This window comes from Balaenoptera borealis (assembly GCF_965194805.1).
Source record: "Balaenoptera borealis genome assembly, chromosome: 2".
NCBI classification, from domain to species: domain Eukaryota; kingdom Metazoa; phylum Chordata; class Mammalia; order Artiodactyla; family Balaenopteridae; genus Balaenoptera; species Balaenoptera borealis.
The window spans coordinates 29173144-29192996 of NC_138867.1; the positions used below are offsets into that span (position 1 = coordinate 29173144).

The following is a 19853-nucleotide window of genomic DNA, read 5'->3' on the forward strand; positions in this document are numbered from 1 at the left end:
CTGCCTCTCAGCACTAGGCTTTGGCAATTCTGAAATATTCACTCCTCTGATGCAAACAGGTCTTATTGTCCTTCAGGGTGGGATGAGGCCAAGAAGAACTGGACGTTGAGCCATGTCTTCTGTGAATGTTTGTGTATTTGAACCAGGTGGCTCTCTTCCTCCGGGGTCTCTTTCTAGGACTGGGGCAGGAATGCCTCTCTCAATGCCTCACCGTGGTTGTCTGTGGGATGCCCAATTCACTCTGCTGCATGGAATTCCATTCTTGATGCTTTCTTCTGAAATAAGAAGGCTGGAATTTGGGGGTACTCTTATACCTAATCTGTAAGCTACTAAGTGTTTCAAGATTGTATTTGCTCAGTTCATGTTCAATGAACGTTACAGTGGGTTTAAATGTGGTATCAGAACTTGCCAAATGGTGCTTATAGAAGGACACAAGGCTCAGAAGGATTAAGTGACTTCTCCAATTTCACATGAAGTTGTATGTTTCTGAGCGCAAGGGCTATCTTACTTGAGCCAGGACTCAACTGAGATAAACCAAGGGCCTGTTTCCGTTCTTGTCCTTGGAGCTTGGCAGGGACTGGAGGTAGGGAGTGGTCAGATGCCCTGGAACTACTCAGAACACAAATTGGACAGAGAAACTGAGATGAGATGTTGATGCTGGTAGAGGAGAGGACAGAAATGCTGGGCAGGCAGGGATGGCAGCGTCCATTCCTCTTTGCCCCCTTTGCGCTCTACTAGGCGTTCAGTAGTATTGAATATGAATGAATGGATCCCTACTGTTTTTTTAGCCATGCTCCACATTCAGAGCATGGAGATCACAGGGGCTGGTGAAGATGGAGAAGACCTCAGGGGGAAGGTTGGACTCTAGTTGGCTTGAGGTAGAGAGCAGACGTGGGAAGAAGGAGGGCACGTGTGCAGAGGCATCTATGGGCAAAGGCTGATGCACCTGGAATACTTAACCTGGCCCACAGGTACAATGTTCTTGACTTCTGTAATATCTTGTCTGCTCTCCAAACTCCCAAACGGGGGAAGGGTTTTCCTGACTAAGCCAGTGCCAGGAAAATTGTGGCATGAGTCTTGTTAGCTACTCTTTTGCACACCTCTGCCATCGCTTACGGGTCTCGAGTCTAACTTGGATTTGCCCACATTATTCCCGAATGTGAGTCATTTGTTGTCCGGGCTCACCCAGCTGGGCTTTCCTTTCCAGGTTAACATGTTTGTTGAAGGATTCCACGATGCCATTCTCCTCTACGTCCTGGCTTTACATGAAGTACTCAGAGCTGGTTACAGTAAGAAGGATGGAGGGAAAATTATCCAGCAGACTTGGAACAGAACATTTGAAGGTGAGGTTTCAGTCTACAAGACAACAACACTCTGCAGCTGATCAAGCTGCTTCTTTCCTGGTTCTGTTTTTCTCTCTTACAACTTTGGGACCATGCCAGTGTCTTACTTTTCTCAGCAGTAGAAGAAGGATAATAAGTCAAGATCAACCCACTTCACAGGCTTGTTGTGAAAATTAAATGAGATAAAGCTTGTGAAAGTGCTTTGAAAGAGTCCCACTGAAATAGGAAGTGCCTTGTCTCCTGATTACTAGACAACTCTAGGCTTCTTAAAATTAATCACAAGCCTCATTCACAGCAAATAATCAGTTTGTGAAGGTTCTGTGATCAATTTTAAAAGGAATAATCCCAGATATACATTCCTCTGTTCAAAACTGGGAGGTTTGAGATGATAAGCAGGTCCATTTGAGCTCTCTGCTTATATTTTATTCTTTAAAATGGTGAATACTAGCTGTTGCTTATGAACAGAGAAGTATAAGAACAACAACAACAACAAAATGGCTCGTCATCTCATCACTCAAGCAATCTCCATTGACATTTAAACATTGTACAAGAATGAGACCATTCTTGGCTGGAAAATTTGAATGCTACAAAAATGTACAAAATGAAAAGTGAAAGTTTTCCCTTCACACCCTAGTCCCCTGTCCCCAGTGTAATCACTATTAACAATTTCCTATGATTCAGCCTAAAAATATTTTATGCCTTCTGCCAGCACATATGCATTTGTATATCTTATCTAAAAAATTTACACAAAAGGGTCATACTGTGAATGCCATTCCTCATCTTAGCTTTTTCACTTGTATGTCAAGTAGAAGAATTTTCCATATGAGCGCTCATAGATTCAGCACATTTTTAAATGATGGTTCCATAGTTTTCCACTGTTTGGCTGTACAAGTATTTCTTTAGCCAGTCTCCTATTGATGGACACTTCAGTTGTTTACAGTTTTTGCTATTATGCAAAATGCTATTATGATCTTACACATCTTGATGAATTTTTGTGAGTACATCCAATAGGGAACATGCTTAGGCATGGCCTATCTGGGTCCAAAAGTATGTTGGTACCTTTTAAAGTGCATTAGGTATTGCCAAATATCTTCCAGAAAGGTCTACCAGTCCATATTCTTGCTAACAGCATGTGGAGTGCTAGTTTCCTCTCACCTCCCCATCAGTCAAAAAAAAAAAAATGAACATGAGACTCAATATGAGAATGATCCAGCTGCTGGAGCCCTGTGGATATCAACTTCATATTCACTCATTCATTCATTCATCAGATATTCTTGAGCACTTACTATGTGCCAGGCACCGGTCATGGTGCTGAGGATTCAGCAGTGAACTAAAGAAATTCCCTGCAATAAACTGAGCTTCCATGGTAGTAGGGGGAACTGGCGATAAATGAATAAATACACCACTTCAGGGGCTATAAAGTAAAGCAGGTTAGGGAGCTGGAAAGTGATGGGAGGGGTGTGGTAGGACTGCTAATTTAAATAGAGTTGTCCGGGAAGGTCTTTCTGATAAGCGGTGGTTGAGTAGAGACCTCAGAGTAGTGAAAGAAATTATGTAGATGTTTAGGAGAGAATATTCCAGAGGCAGCAGCAAACACAGAGACCCTGAGTGTATCTGGCAGGAGAGTGCTGAGGGCCCCCATAAGAGCAAGGAGGCCGGTGTGGCTGAAGCAGTATGTGAGCCACAGTGTGATGGTAGCCAGAGTCAGAGAGGTAGAGGGGCCAGATCCTGTGGGCCTAGAAGCTGCACTGAGGACCTTGGGTTTCCACCTGAGTGAGATAGAAAGCCACCAGAGGGTGTCGAGGGACAGGATCTGTCTTGAGTCTTTTTTAGACGGGGGCTTTCTGGGGGCTGAGGAAAATAAACTGTAGTATGCTGGTGGGTATCATCTGAGGACCACTGCCATACAGGTCACTGACCAGAGGTCAGGAAACCCACAACCTAGCCACTGGCTGTGACCTCAGTCCTTTGGGCTTCTTCTTTGTCACCAGTACTAAGGGGGTTGGACTATCTGATGACTGACAAAGACCCTTTCAGTTCTGCATCATGCCAACTCGTCCTTTGAGCCCTTTAATGCACTGGGGCTATGCCTATATGTATTTATCAAGACTAGATTTGGGGCACATATTTTTTTTTTTTCCTTTGGGACTCCCATCCACTCCACTGCCTCGTCTTGCCCTTGGTTATTAGAAAGGGTAGGACGGTACAGAGAGGTCAAGTTCCAGCGAGAATTGTCTGGGCAGCAGCTATGGTGACATTTGGTGCATTTCATTTCTCCTTGGTGGTTTCAGTGGATGCCACATCTTACTCCAAACTAGATTGACATCTGCTTTAACTTTGGACAGATTGTAGGACATGAACGAATAAAATAAGCCTCCAGGATTATCTTGCTCAACCTCTGACTGCTTCAGCTGAGGAGTTGGAATCAAATAGGATAAGTCAGGGGGCATATTAGGACTGAGTCAAATTTCCCAGAAGTTGTGTCCTGTGCACTGAGAAGCTGGCATGTGTGGACACGACCTTGGTAGGCCACATCCTGTTCCTAGTTACTCCTCACTACACGACATGGTCATTTGCTCTTGGTCATCTGAGGGATGTTGTTAAGGGAAGGGCAGGTGCCCACAATGGCTGGAACTCAGTTTTGTTTAGAGGGCATGGACTAAATTTTCCCATAGGCCAACCTGATGCTTCCATTCTAGGGCTGGGTCTACGCAGGCAATACGAAATGAGTCCCAAAACAATCAACTGTATAGTTCAGTCTAAACTTAGAATCTCATTTGTCCAAATGTAAAGATAATTGAAGCCAAGGTAAGTTTTGACCTTGAATTGTTTGAAGAGCCCATTTTATTTGCTAAACAATGATCAATCTGAGGGTAGTCCCCAAAAGAACTATAAAAAAATCCCCAACTGTTCTAAAATTAAAAACAATTTAAATTTTAATGGTCACTGTAAGTGACCATAAAGTTGTCAAGGGAAAAATACTCTGGACGTTATTTGACAGATTTGGATTTTATTACCGTGAAACCTATGACCAAATCTCAAGGCTTTCAATAAACGGCCTGGGAAGAAGCTGAATTTCCTCTCTGTGTGAGAGGTCAGAGTGACAAGGTAAATAGGACTGTGGCTCAAACCTTGAGCTCTGCTACAGGCCAATAGAAATGAGGGTGGAAAGTCTCATTACTTATGTACAGGAAAATTCTGCTGTCAGCCTGACGATCTCACCTTATGTACAATACGCTCAGGTGAAGTTTCACTTGCTAATTGGCCACGCTGAGGGTTCACACTCCATTTTTTGGCAGAATTGTAATAGCTTAAAGTGTAATGAGGTCTTGGATTACTAGGGCCACCTTGCCTTATAAAATACTCTGCAAAACACGTAGCAGAACACACCATCATAAACACCACTGAACAGAATGGCATATGGTTTTGGACAGCCAATATGTTTGGAGATAAATGTATATATATTTAAATGACATTAATTACTTAAAAGTTGTTTAGACTGTCAAGGATAAGCTAGCTTGAGATAGGTGTATCCTTTGTAATCAGTCTATGTTAAGAAGACAAAGAGATCAAGATGAATAGTAGCTCTATTCCATTTCCGGCAAAGTAGACCAAAGTCTGGAAAAATCAGTGGGCCTTCAAACAGCAACCCAGAGGACAGTAAACCCAAATACTTGCCCTCTCCAAACCACACTAGAGGATGGAGCTTTCCCTTGGGATCCCTTTTCCCAGACATTCATTTTACTTCCGGAGAGAACCACATCAGTAGAGGTACCAATTAAGAATTACACTGAACTTTGCCACAGTTTAAATTGAAAGAAAACAAATACTTAGAATGTGGCTGACATATAAATTCTCTTAGTTAATGAAAATTGCAATATAGACATATTTAATATCAACTAACAGTATATACGTATTTGCTTTTCTTGATTAGCTGCTGTAAGCCACCATTGCTAACCAAAGTAAATCCAAATCCTTTGTGTGGCACTCAAGGCCCTCCATGCTCTGGCCACCCTGTTCCAGCTGTTCCAGCTTTACATCTCACCGTTCCCTTCCATACACATGGGCCACCTCCCCCAAAACCTCACCATCCCTTGGGTACCTTTCAGCTTTGTGTCTCTGTAAATACTAACAGGGCTGCCTTTCTGCCTAGAACACTCCCACACTCTGCTGGCTGCTTGTCCGAATCAGAGGCTTCACCAACATTCCTATAAAAGACCTGCTCTTTTACTGAGTCGTCCAGGAGTCTCCAGCTAGATGTGCCAGCTCCTTCTCTGAGTGCTGTGGGCATAGTCAGATGTCCTCTCCCAGATTCCAGGCATAGCGATAGAAGTAATAACAAAATAAGAAGACGACCGACTTCTCTTAAACCCATGTTGAAAGTACTTTACCTATTTTAGCTCACTTAATCTTTTCAGCAGCCTCTTGGCAGGGAGGTACTATTATGCCTCCTTTACAGTCCTGGAGACTGAGGCTCAGTGGGCTAAATCCTTGCCCAAGGTCATAGGCTAGGAAATGTGAAAGCTGGGACTCAGATGCAGGCAGTTGGATTCCAGCGCCACCAAAATAAACCCCTTGTGCAGGCTGCCTCTCTCTTGAGCAGACACTGTGTCCAGATCATCTTTGCCTTAACATTAAATTCAGCCCCTAGTTATCACTGGGTAAACAATGAATGCTTTATTGTATCTATATGAGGTGATGAATGTTAAACTCATTTCACAGTATCTGTAAGTCAAACCTTTATGCTGTACACTTGACACTCACACAATGAGATATGTCAGTTACATCTCCATTAAACTGGAAGACAAAAACAAAACCTCCCAAACAATGAATGAATGAACACAAGTGCGATAAAACTCGCTCGCCTTTGCTCTTGGCTCCCATGACCTGCGAAGCAGGCCCTTTGCTCTCCTGGGCGTCCAAGGAGCCCATAGGCAAGCACATTCACTGAGTCCTGGGCCTGGAATGGGTCTTCTTTTATAATGTTTGCCCAGTGATAACATGAACCCATGACAAGTCTAGGAACTGTACTACAACTCCACTTCTCGCTCTGCATTTTTCAAAAAAATGAATACAAAACTCTGGGATAAGCATACTGCTTTCAGGATTAGCCTTAATCTTTTTTTTTTTCTTTAACATATTCCCCAAAGAAGGTCATTTGTTTCTTTTTCTTTTCATTTTTAAATGGAGAAATGTTAAGAATTTAGGAATGCAGACACAGATGAAATTACAATGTCTTTTCAAATGCCAACAAAAATGCTCCGAGTTTGATGAGATTCCCTGTGGCATGAGTTTGTTTTAAAAAAGTCCCGTCAATTCATTTTCTTGTTTTTGTTGGCGGACAGAGGCATTTTAAGTAACCAACTGGGTTCTTTACATCTCATCCTCTAGGTATTGCCGGGCAGGTGTCCATAGATGCCAACGGAGACCGGTACGGGGATTTCTCCGTGATTGCCATGACCGACACGGAAGCGGGCACGCAGGAGGTAAGCAAACAGGACTTCTGCCACAGCCGCTCCTCTGCTTGTTGAGATTCCAAGGAATGTATTTGTCCTGGTGTCCAAATAGCTGCCCCCAAAGCAGCCTCCAAATAAAAATGAGCTGAACACAGGGCGTTTCCAAGAGGGGGCTTCCTTCTGGTTGAGGGTATCAGGGAAGACTTCAGGAAATGGTTCCACGTTTATCCTAAGTGGGGAAATCCTACCTTTCAAAAGTGGCCAAGAATCACACCTCAGTCCTAAGATGCAGGACAGCATCAACAGCTGAGAGACGTAAAGTGAAATTGTGTATTTATTTCCTCCCTAAAAATTTGAAAAAAAAATTGTTTTTGGCAGGGGGTGTGTACAAACTGGACATGCATTAGTATTGCAAAAGATGATGGAGTTTCAGGATAGCATCACGAAGAGAAAAGGGGGCCCTGGACACCAAGAGGAGTTTCTGATACTTCCTGGGGTGCAAGCTCTTTGCCTCCGCTTCCTTGGCTGTAATGAGGAAATCATAATCTCTCCCTTGCTGATCTCACATGGCGATCATGAGCACCAGATAAAATGGAACCTAGAAAAGTACTATATAAACTTTACATGATAAATCTATAAATAAAGATGATAGGAATATGCAGTGTTTCAGGTCACATAAGCTGCTCCCTCTCTGCTTCTCTGAAGGCTCTCACCCAGAGTTGACGCTCCTGTCACACTTCATGCGACCCTGCATAAAGGACTGGCTCTTTTTCTCTTAGTCCACACATACTTGGCCTTTGTGGGAGGGGCTGAGCCGGCAGGACCCGCACTTGCTGCATTTACTGCACGGTTTTTTACTCTTTGATGGTCTGGGTCTCGTGTATATTCGAGTCTCCCCCTCTATAAAAGGTGGAGAGTAACAGTCTATTATAGATAGGGCTGTGGTGAGGATTCAGGAGTGCATGTGTGTAAAGTACTTGGTATGTGCTCAGGACATGCCAGTGATTGTTAGTTTGGCGATTATCTAGAATTCTTTTCATTCTGACGTGAAATGGGCTACGAGAGCTTGCTGGGCCTCCTTCAGGAGAGAGAGGGGGAGGGAGTGTCACAGCCGCTCAGGAGCAGGGTGCCGGTGCCCAGACAAAAGGGAAACGGATCCCGAGAAGCTGGGTGCGAGGGTACTTCTAGGTCAGGGCTCAGGGAGCTGATGAAAGGGCTGTTGAACCAGAAACTGAGCGTGAACCTTGAACTGACCCATAAAAGAATACTGATTTTTTTCAGGGGCCACAGGAACTAACTGAAAAGGAGTTCAGCTTGGAAGTGGGGTATAAATAGGGTAAATTCATCAGAGAGGAGAATGTAACCCCCGAAGTCAGGATGCGGAATAATTTTGCAACCAGAGGAGGGTGAAGTGGGCAGTTCCTAAAGACCCTCTTTAATGCTTGAACTAGATGCCAAGCTCATTGAGTGGTGTGAGGCCCACTTAGCCTGGGACCCTTAAGATGGGTCCTGACCTCACTCATCCCTGAAAGGAACTGGGGCCTGACAGATGGCTGACCACGTGGGCTGCTCTGCGGCAGGTGGGAGGAGCAGCTCCCTCTCCCGCGGGGAAAAGCCGTGCCTTCCCTGCTTATTGCTTTCTGTATAACCACCTTCCCTGCCATGCGGAGCCCGCTCTCCATAAATTACGCTCACCTTAGGAGCGCTGTTGGCGCTTGCAAATCTTGACTTACAAAGTCCTCAGAAACACACCGTTGTAGTCAGTGTGAAGGACAGGGGAGTCCACTCTGTGCCTCCTTTGGAACCGGATAACTTTGACCTTTCAGTGTGTATATGTATATATTTTTTGCCTTTATATAGGTTATTGGTGATTACTTTGGAAAAGAAGGTCGTTTTGAGATGCGGCCGAACGTCAAATACCCTTGGGGGCCTTTAAAGCTGAGAATAGATGAAACCAGGATGGTGGAGCACTCAAGCAGCTCTCCTTGCAAAGCATGTAAGTGTAGAGACTTAATTCGCTCTGTGTTTCATCATCTATGGTATCAGTATAATGCAGGGGTCATGCCCTGAAAGTGCAGATTCCTGTTTCTGATGTGGTAAAACCCATGGGAACAATTCACAAACTGGCATCCGCCTAAAGCAGAGGCTTCAGCAGAGCCTTCTTCCCTTCCATCCTTTTCCAAAATGGTAGAAGGCATCTCCCTATTTTTACATCTCTTACTATAATTTCTTAGTATTTGAGGTTTACACTTTTAGGGAAGATCAAAATATCAAATACTAAATGTCACTCACTTATTCATCTCTAGTTTCAAAGTTTGTATTTATCCTCTTACCTCTCAGAACCAGTGTTCCCTTAGGCACCTGAAAATTTACAAATTGGCAAATAAGTGTGAAATCTGTTATTTATGAGCAGCTTTGTCATAAATATAGAAGCAAGTGGAGGGTCTCATAAGGAGCTTAAAAGTAGGAAAATGGTTGGAAATCATTGCTTTAGCGAGACCCTTTGATAAGCTATTGAGGGAGGGCAAAGTGAGTATAGACCTTTCAGGGAACCTGTTCACTTTAGGCTAATGTATGTGTGCTCCTTATGTTTTGGGAACATTCTTTAAACTATGAGGTATTTGTGTATATGCAATAATTATGGGAAAGCATAAGGCAGAAATATGTTAAGAACACAGTCTCTGGAGTTATTGGGCCTGGATTTGGAATCCCACCGTTGTCACTTACTGGTTTTGTGAACCCAGGAGCGTTCCTTCCATTTCTTTAAGCCTCAGTTTTCTCGTACGTAAAATGAAAGAAATGTACCCACTCTTAGGACTGCTTTGAGGATTAAACACGAATGCATATAAGACTGTGTCCTAAACTCTTTCTACACAAGCTAGCTATTTATCATTTTTATATAATAACTGGGACACTACTGAACTTGATTGTTTCAAACTGTTACATTTTCACAAAGCTATATAAGACATTTTGACATGAAACTCTGGCTTTGGTGAGAGAACATCTAAAAACAGAACATTAACCCAATGAATTTTTTCACCAAATCTTCCAGCACTTGGAAGTGTCACCATCCAAGTGACACTGAAATTGAGAAGAGCCCGCTCAGTCCCATGGTCCGCATGGTTGTCTTCTCTGACTGTAAACTCAAAAGAGTGTGGCTAGATCTGAAAACTTCAGTTTCCAGTTTTCTTCAAATCCTCTTTGAACCTGCTTTATTCCCACTGTGCTCACTTTTTTTTTTTTGTAACAGTCATTCATCTAGTATTTTCTTAAGTGCTTTTTAAGCTTTGCACTTAAAAACCCCAAAACCCAAAACCAAACCGCAACCACCACTGCCACAACAACGAAGAGGATCCCCTAGAAAATAGTTCTGAAAAAGAAAGGAAAATTGGAAAATTTGCCCCAAGTGGGAAATTGAGAAACACCTTCCAATGAATGAAAGTTTTCAATGAATGAAACGTCAGAATGAGGGATTTCTAGCTATTTCTCAAAATGAACTCAGATTATCTCTGTTTCTTTTTCAAGCAGGTGGCCTAGAAGAGTCAGCGGTGACAGGAATTGTTGTGGGAGCTTTACTAGGAGCTGGTTTGCTAATGGCCTTCTACTTTTTCAGGTTAGGACCACTTTATAAAGTTTTAAAATTCACTCCCCTTAATTGCCTTTGCCACTTGCCTTTGAACGATCCTCCTTGTGACCTGTGCCTCTCTTGCTTTTACCCAAAAAGCATGTGGTGAGAAGAACTGAGCCATTCCTTTGGTGTGACGCTGGTTTGGTGGTCAGTGGGTTAGCATACCAGGCAGTGGGTCAGGGTTTCTATTGCCTCCCCCTATGGGCACAGAGCCACTGCTGTCCTTGGCTCACAAATATTCTGACCCAATTCCTACCACCCACCACATGCGTAAGTGGAGAGGGAATCTGGACAAAGGGAGAATCAACTTCCCCAGTCTCAGGCTTCCTCCAGTTTAGAAACAGGTGCTGGGCTCACCTACTGTAGAGGACATAGTGGCTCCAAGCAGTCTATGCTCTCAGGACGTCTGTGCTCAGTATTTGAGAACCCGCATGCTTAGTGACCACTGTGGTTAAGCACCGAGTCTTGTAAAGTTGTAATATTTATGTGTGTTCAAGATACCGATAGTTTTGCATCTTGAGACCAGTTCATTCCTTTGCAATCTTTGGTGGTTGAGTTTGTGGCTTATTCTTAAGTCAGTGGACCATGATTTTTTTCATTTCTGCCTGGAACTGTAACTCCGGGTGTATGTGACTCTTTGTGGGGACAATTGTATTCCTGTACGCTTCATCTGATCTTTATCTAGGGCATATCCTGGGAGCTGGGGAGAGCTTCTGTGGCAGAATAGACAAGACTTAACCCACAAGGCACACAGGAAGAAGGGGAAGGCTTGTTCTATGGCATCTGGGAAAGCAGGCCAATTTTCCTCCTTGAATAAGGGCACAATGCCTTAGGGCACACTACTTTAATCTTTGACCAGGGTTTCATATTGTGTCACTTCTCATTTATTAACCCAAACCCAGATGTCCCTTGAGGGCATTCTTTGTAAGAGAAACCATAGTATTTTGTAGCCAAGCGAGGTTTTATTACTACATTCACTTTCCCTTTACCCAGGAAGAAATACAGAATAACCATTGAGAGGCGAAACCAGCAAGAAGAAAGCAACGTTGGAAAACATCGGGAGTTACGGGAAGATTCCATCAGATCCCATTTTTCGGTGGCTTAAAAGGAAGCCTATTCTTTTGGCTTGAGATTCTTTAAGGAGATAAATGGGATGAAAGACATCAATGGAACAGAAGGGGCGCTCTTGAAAAACTCATTCTTTTAAGCAGTTAGTCATTTTGCTGTAAAATTTCTTCAGAAGCTCAGGAACTGTTATTAATCACCGTATGCCTCCCGGCCTTTCATCTCATGACAAACAAATATAAGAATATAAGGTCACTTTGTTAAATGTTCATACTGTTTCAAGGGCACATGATCAGATTTATGTTTTGAAGGTCTGATGTCTCCATATCTTGATGGCTTTTGGGGGGATTTTATGCAAGGCTATAAAATGTGTTTTTCTTAAATGAAATGTTTTATAGCTAGAATAAAATAATTTTTACAAGTAGAATATTCTTGAAAAGAATTTAACCCCAAGAAGAAGAAAACGTAATGAAAAATCTCAAGGTAGGAAATACATCATTCCTTTCTCTAGCGCTGGTGGACAGATCTGAGGTTGAAAACTGCTCTGTCCGATGTATACATTCAGGTCCTGACTTCATATCTCGAAAAAGAATTCCCCTCTGCCCCCTGTCTCCTTCAGCATCTCATAAAAGCTACTCTGGAAAGTTGTAACTATTAATAAGTTAAGAGGATTTATACAAGAAAAACAAATCTAAGATGTTTCATTTTTTAATATAAAAAAGCCCTATTTCACACTAACACTTTATTTTTAAGTATTTTAATCTTATATTTTACTATTAGAAAATGTGTCTATTTTTTCATTTTGAAGATTAAATTTCACTTATATTTTAAAAGCATGGGTAAAGTGTACAACAAACCAATAATGATGAAAGATGCCTCTCTTTTTCTCCCTGTTTTCCTCTTCCCCGTGGCTGTAGCCCAATACGAATTGCTGCTTTAATTACAGAGATCTGGAAATGTATTCAGATTATAGACTCTACAGGAATACATCAATTTACCTGTTTTAAATGCAACTTGTTTTAGGGATAGACTCCTTCCAGTTCTGGCCAATGATGAGTATCAAGACCAAGGATGAAATTTAATAGAATTAAGTCAGGTTTTATAAAAGGGAGGCGGTCCTTTTTTCTCAAGAAGAACTTTCTAGAGTTAGAACTTGACAGTAAGCATAGAAACGACACACTTAATAAATGACATTTTACTAAAATTCACAATGATGATTTTGGTTAAAAGAGGGAATCTAAATAGCTACTATATTCCCTTTTAGTAAACTCCAGAGAGCCTCGCAGTCGCCCACTAATAACCCATGTAACAGGGGTAGGGATATGAGGAATTTGGACAGGGTTGAATAAGTATATACCAAATCTCTACTTTGTGCCTAGTTCTCTGCTCATAGGTTTAAACTCAGGTTGCTGCTTTCATGTATAATTTGTGGAGAATATAGACAGTGAGGGAAGAATGAGAAGTTGCCAGATCAGTGTACCACCTTATCATGACGTCGCGAGGGTCTTTCCTCAATAATGTTTTGAGCAGCTGGAAAATAGTTTTAAAAATTATCTTAATGTCTGGAAAAGACCATCTATAGGAGGAAAATAGGGCAGTTTAAGAAAATAGGGGAATCCCGGAATTGGAGCAATTCCTAGGTAGTGATGGAGGCTGTGGCTCACACTGGTAATGGTGGAGGTGAGGCAGGGCGAGTGAGAGCCGCGTGTCCTGGAAGTTGGCCTGAGCTTGCTTCCCTGGAGGCGTCCGCCACTCCTACTTCAGCCAGTCAAAGTGAATGGATTATTTCTGCGTGAGGCACATTTCCCCTCCATTGTTTAAGAATGGAACGCAGGGCTTCCCTGGTGGCGCAGTGGTTGAGAATCTGCCTGCCAATGCAGGGGACACGGGTTCGAGCCCTGGTCTGGGAGGATCCCACATGCCGCGGAGCAACTAGGCCCGTGAGCCACAATTACTGAGCCTGCGCGTCTGGAGCCTGTGCTCCGCAACAAGAGAGGCCGCGATAATGAGAGGCCCGCGCACCGTGATGAAGAGTGGCCCCCACTTGCCGCAACTAGAGAAAGCCCTCGCACAGAAACGAAGACCCAACACAGCCATAAATAAATATACAAATAAATAAAATTAAAAAAAAAAAAGAATGGAATGCAGGCAGTTGGAGAACATGATAAAAGAATGAACTCTGATCAACTCAAAGAACTATGTTGCAGTTCTCCATGCTGGGCGTGAATGAAAAAGTGCTGAATTCAAAACAGGATGGAAAAAGAAGGCAAGAGAGGCCAGCTCCAGAAATTCTGACACAGGAAGACAGTTTGGGAAGTAAAATCCAGGAAAGCGACGCGTGTAACATCTCAGGACTCCTCAACGTGAAAACAGAATGGAAGAGTTGCATCCATCTTATTTTTGTGAGTTGAGAGACTATTTCTCTCTCATTTATGTTTTTCAGTGATGTTTTCCGTGTATTTTAGAGATACTCATTCTCTATTATCTTGTGTTTGTAAAAAACATTAAAAATTTGAGCCTATGTGCTTATTACAGGGAAAAAACACTCTTACCTGGCTGCAGTCTTTGGGTAGAAACATTTCTAACCTTTCTAGAATTTATATAAGGGCTGTTAACTCTAACCTTTTTAAAGCAAATATCTTTTATTTCTACTTCAGGTAGAGGAATAGTTCTAAACTTAATATTATATTCCCAGGTAAAATCTTAAAAATTTTAAGTGAGAATTTAGTCTTTTAAAAATGGTAGAGCAAATCATGAGGTTTCTGATATGTGGACGCCATTCTCTTCCAATCTTAAAGCGATTCTAGGGTTCTTAAGATTGTTTATTTACATGTCTGTTTTCTATCCTTTCTTCCTTGAAATTGTCACATGAGTTACAAAACTCTATTAAGTTTTGAAAGCTCCCTTAAGTTGGGAAACCTTTGCTAAGAGTGTAGGTGTTTGGCCCAAGGTTACCCTGGGTTAAGACTTCTGGAGATTATAACTCGGGATTGAAATTCTTAACTGCTAACATGTTTGACAACTAGTTATTCATGTGGCAACTTCGCCAGTAGCCACATATCATATGGTAAAATAAATAGGACTTTAGTTCTTAAATCGTTCTATAAATTATTATCCTGAAATCCAGGGCGTTCAGATTTCAAAAGGGATACTTTATCAGTATTTTCTTATCTGGCCAAACATAAGCTGACATTGATACAGGTCAGAATGAGTATATATTTTTGTGTGTATACTCTTGGTGTTGGAAATAAGTATAGGTTTTTATGGTCATCATCATCATCTTAGATCTTTTCTTTTCTGGACTCAGAAATAAAAGCTTTCTCTAAGTGATCACTTCTATCCAGGAAGAACTTTCTGTGTAGAGTGTGGAGCTTTCCCCAGAATGACCACAGGTTCCACAAGGAAGTCCCTGTAAGCACTACATTTCTTGGAAGAACCATCAGCTTGTCCTTTCCTGAACTGCAGACATGGTTCCACAGGCTTTAAAATGGTTCTTTACACTTCAGAAGCTATATTTAATGGAGGAAGGGGAGAAAGGTATGGAAAGTTAATGCCTCCTTTTCTCTTCTTCCTTAAATTCAGTCTTTTGCTTTGGAATGTCAGGCACTTCTCCCTATTCACATGCTCCTGGTATCATTCACTTATTCAAGGCACCTGTGCCCTTCGCTCCCCTAATTGACCACTTTTCTTCTGGTTGCCGCTGATTTGGGGAGTGTGAGATTTGTTGTTGACCGTGAAAGTAAGGCCATTGTATAGACCTTATACAGACAGAGACAGGAATTCAGAGTAGGTCCAGTGGGCTTACCACCTTCTTGTGAGCGAGCATAAAGTAGCTGTTTGTGGAAGTCTCTTAGGAGACCAAATAGAATATTATGCCACTGGTATTAAGGGAGTGTTTATAAACTGAAAGGAAGACATACCTGTGTTTCTTGGGACACAAAGCATTCAGATCCTGAGTGGATGCAGTCATAAAGCCAAACAACAACCAAAATCAGGTCCCTCGGTCTACATTTCATGGGTTTTGTTTAGTTATGCCGTGTGGTTCAGTGCTTCATAAGGAAGCTGAAGATGAGCTGAGTTTCTTCTTCAGTAGAAAAAATGGAAACTAATAACATGGCTTATGTTTTGGGGGCAGTGCGGAAGCACAGAGAATGAGATGGTGCTGTTCAGAGGAATCTGTTTCTTTTTCAGTGATCTTTAGAACTATAGAATGACCTAGAATTTAGTTCCTCTTCAGTGAGAAGCTTGGGACACACCCAGCAAGAAGACTCAGGATCAAGCTCTTCCGAAAGAAACAGAAGAGGGTAGTGTTGCCAGCTGCCAGCATCTTTGCCACCCTTCCCCCCACCCCCCATCCACTGCCCACCATGGCTCCAAAGATGCATCAGCATCGTGCCGACGCAGGTAGCAGCTTGCGAGTAGAGCCTCCATGCTTCCTCAGGGGGGAAGAAGACAACGTGCTGGCTGTAAGAATGTAGCTGGCTTTTGATCAGAACCCTCACCTAACTTGACCACATGCTCGCAGGGCAGTTCAAGCCTCTGATGTGCATATACTCCAACAAACCTGGCTTCGGTTTGCAGCATGTAGAGCTTGCAGGTGTGCCCCCATAGCTAGACTCCAGGATTAAATCGACTTTCAAAAGGTGGTGGATTGGAGTTTGTTCAAATTTCTCATTAACCACTAATGTTAATTCATACCAAAGGCAAAGCAATTCTAAACCAGCTGATGCTGTTAATGTGCATATTCTAAGCCACTTCAAGCACAGTGAAAGGGTTTCAGTGGGAGCTGAGTCTCAGAAGTAAAAATCCGTATGTTACAATAGCTCTTTGATGTATCAGGTGTGGGATGATTCCTAGGGGACATATTTGAACAAGCAGAATTAAGAGTTAGCAAAAGTGCTGCATTGCTTTGATTCACATGTTTAAAGACCTAAATTTCTACGTGCAAGGAATAAAGGGCCCATTCACCAGGGTAAGTCACAACATAGACTACCAAAGTGTTTTCTATTTGCTAGGAGAACAAAGCTGTCATAGCACGTAATAATTGCACAGAGAAGGTTGAGAAAGAGGAAAATTTGGATTTTGAGCCAGGATGTCCTATTTATTATTCAATGCCAAGATCTTAAAATGTTCAGTGTGGTGTGTCTTACAAGACAGCAATGAGGTGACCGTAACAGCCTGGAGATGCTGTGAGTTTGCACATCTTTCTGCTGGGTCCTGGGAATCTGAGCTTTGTTCCCTGTGCATGGTGCATAATTGAATCCAAGAGGACACAGAACAGACACGTGGGGGATTACTTCTGCAGCCCTTGTCTTCTGGGCCATATTATTCACTGATAATTTACATATAGGACTACCGAACAATACACACCTACCATGAGTCTGGTAGAAAAGTAAAAGTAAAAGCTGACAACTACATACAGTTTATTATTCTAATGTAAGTAGAACTATCTGCATATAATGTGATTTAATTTATTGTTGTTTTGTGTAGAAAATGAGAATTAATGACTATGGATATAACCCCTGTTTTGTATAATATATTTTATTTCTGGTGCAAATTGGTCATTTAAGATATCTTCATTTGGTGTTTGGATATAAATGTGTATGTGTTCTTGTAAATGTTTCTGTTAAGCAAGAATGCCACATGCTCACAGTATAACAATGTGTTCTCATTAAAAAAATACATCCCACAGAAACCTTTTCCTGTTTTTAATTCAACCAACATACACTGCACATATCCATATTCTCCGAGGACTTTCTGTTCTCCTAGGACCAGTTTAAGTAAAAGATTAATTAGCAGATGTGATGAATTGTGCTGTCTGAATGGTACCCATGAAAGGACTCAAGAATTTCTTCCCAGGAAAGGGAAATTTGCAGAAATAAGAAAAGAATATATTATTAAAATGAGGAGTAAACCTTGAATTGGCAGGTAAGGGGAGAAATCTTTGTGAATGATATCTTGAGTCTCTACAGCTTGAGGACACCATGTAGCTACACGTTGGCCTCATATTATTATGTCCCTTGCCCACTCTGAAGAGGTCCTAAGTCAGTTTTGTCATTCTAAAGAGCTCCTCAGTTTCTAGGGTACTAAACAAGTCAATAGCCTGGAGCATCTACAGGTGCCTCTGGCTTGTAAAAAGCTGCTTCACTCTCTGGGAAGTTAGTCATGATTTACTTTAAGCCCAAGAAACACATACCAATCCTTAGGGTTGGATCAAGGTGCCCCGGGCCCTGCTGCTGCTGCTGCCACCGCCAGTGAGGTCCCCTGGCAATACCACCAATGACACATTGGGTACTGGAGTTTGAGAAGATTCTGCATCAGGATGCTGACTCTAGGGTTGCAGGTTGGAGTGGGGGGCAGAATGTGGGCAGTCCTGGCAGGAATGAAGGGCGGGGCCAGGAAACCTCCAGGAAACACAGGTGTCTCAGTCTACTTGGGCTGCTGTAACAAAATACCACAGGCTCAGGCTTATACAACAGAAATCTATTTCTCACAGTTCTGGAAAGTTTGGTTCCTGGTGAGGGCTTTCCTCCTGGCTTGTAAATGGCTGCCTTCTTCCTGCATCTTCACATGGCCTGTCGTGTGTGTGTGTGTGTGTGTGTGTGTGTGTGTGTGTGTGTGTATGTGTGTGTGTGTGTGTGGAGAGAGAGGGAGGGAGAGAGAGAGAAGGAGGAGGGAGGCTCTTTGGTGTCTCTTCTTATAAGGACACTAATCCTATGATGGGGCCCCATCTTTATGACCTCATTTAACCTTAATTGCTTCCTTGGAGGCAAATACAGCCACACTGGGGTTTGGACTTCAACATATGAATTTTAAGGGGGACACAAATATTCAGTCCATAGCACAGAGTATTATCACTACTTTCCTACATCACTTTGGGGACCATGGCCTCCCTGACTCTTTCCATTCCACATCCTACCCATTTTGAATTTCTTCATGAACACCCAACACCCCACAATAGGCCAAAGATGCCTCATGACTGTGACTAGCGGGGGGTATGTCCCTGGAAGAACCCTTGGGAGCTCCAAATACCATTGATTTAGGGCCTCACCCTAACCCTAAATCATGGGCATGAGGTTGACTTAAATAGCATCTACTATTGGGAGAGGTGCCAATGGCTGCGGGTCTTTAAAAAAATAGCAATTTAATAAACCATCTATCATCACCGAACTAGAACCAAGAAAAATAATTCCTTTTGCAGGCTTTGTGCATCCCTGACTGTCATAGCTGCCAAAGCCCTATCATTCCCATTTCATAGACGATGACACAGTGGAGCCAGACTCCTGGGGTTTATATCCTGGCTCTGATCCTTGCGGCTGTGTAACCTGTGTGACAATGGGGATAATCATAGTGCCGAGTTCATCAGGCTGCCGGGAGGACTTCAAACTTGCCACACAGTGAAGCATTCAATAGAACGATTACCACACTCTCCTGTTTCCTTGGATAAGGAGACAAAACTCTCAGTTGGCCATTTTTGAGCCTTTTCAAGACAATTTGGCTTGATGACACCTAGTCCTGCCTTCTTAGAGGATGAAATGAGAGACTATGAAGAGAAAGAGGTCCCTTGTCTGTACACTGTCTCCCCCACCTGCCAAAAGGTCCAGACAAGGGCCAGGAGGGGACAGTGATGGCCACATTGCCTCCGAAGCTCTCAGAGGGCGTGAGCAGTTTCATTCAAATCTGTTTTCTCCTCAGCTGGACCAGCGTGTCACACCTGCCACACACATCCTGATTTCCGCCGCTGGCTGAGAGGACCTTAAGGACCGCTCCCTGGACCTCATCCCCCCTGGGCAACGACGCTAGCAGCTGTGATCAGTCAGAGCAGCACATTCTCCCCTGCAACATGTGGGACTCTCGTGTGCCCTAAAGAGCATCTTTCCCACCCGGGGCTGCCCTCACCCCAGGCCTCCCCTGAGAATGCTGGGATTTTGTCCCAAATGCAACAGCGGCACCTCATAAGTGTGTTAGTGGATGGGGGGGATTTTCCAGTGTAGACAAAAGGGGGTTCTTATTCCACGGCCACTCCAGTGGGCCAAGAGAGACCAGGCATTATGCAGCCTGCTGGAAAGTGACCTCATCAAAGCCATGAAATCCCTGGTGCTTGTGGGGCTTCTCCCCACGGGACCTAGCGGCCCCAGAGACCAGACGAAGACAGAGCGTTCTTCTGGAAAGCCTGCCACAGTGCAGAGGGTCGGGTGAGGCAGGTCTGGGAGGCTGCATTCCAGGCTGTGGCCCCTCCTCCACATCCCTTCTCGCAGGGGCCAGTGCTGGGCACCCTCTGGCGGGGGTGGACCAGCTCCATAAAATGCTTGAGAAGCACCAGCTGTGCGTGAGGGCTGTGCTCCCCCAGCAGTGGCCGTC

At 43.2% G+C, this 19853-nt stretch overlaps 1 protein-coding gene and 1 pseudogene across 6 annotated transcripts in view; one reads left to right on the forward strand and one right to left on the reverse strand.

Annotated features, from left to right (window-relative positions):
* The window catches only part of NPR3 (natriuretic peptide receptor 3), a 68109-nt gene extending 52239 nt beyond the window's left edge, over window positions 1–15870 (forward strand). For 4 of the 5 annotated variants that reach the window (XM_082382370.1, XM_082382369.1, XM_082382367.1 and 1 more), the window contains exons 4-8: window positions 1208–1343; window positions 6735–6829; window positions 8660–8795; window positions 10325–10412; window positions 11421–15870. In XM_082382370.1, the coding sequence (XP_082238496.1) occupies window positions 1208–1343; window positions 6735–6829; window positions 8660–8795; window positions 10325–10412; window positions 11421–11532 (567 nt within the window). In that variant the 3' untranslated portion in view covers window positions 11533–15870. The remainder of the gene's footprint in view (window positions 1–1207; window positions 1344–6734; window positions 6830–8659; window positions 8796–10324; window positions 10413–11420) is intronic. The other variant, XM_082382368.1, reaches the window with a different exon arrangement.
* Window positions 1–19853, reverse strand: part of LOC309624400 (coiled-coil domain-containing protein 167 pseudogene) — a 590025-nt pseudogene that overhangs the window by 22406 nt on the left and 547766 nt on the right. The window lies entirely within an intron of this gene.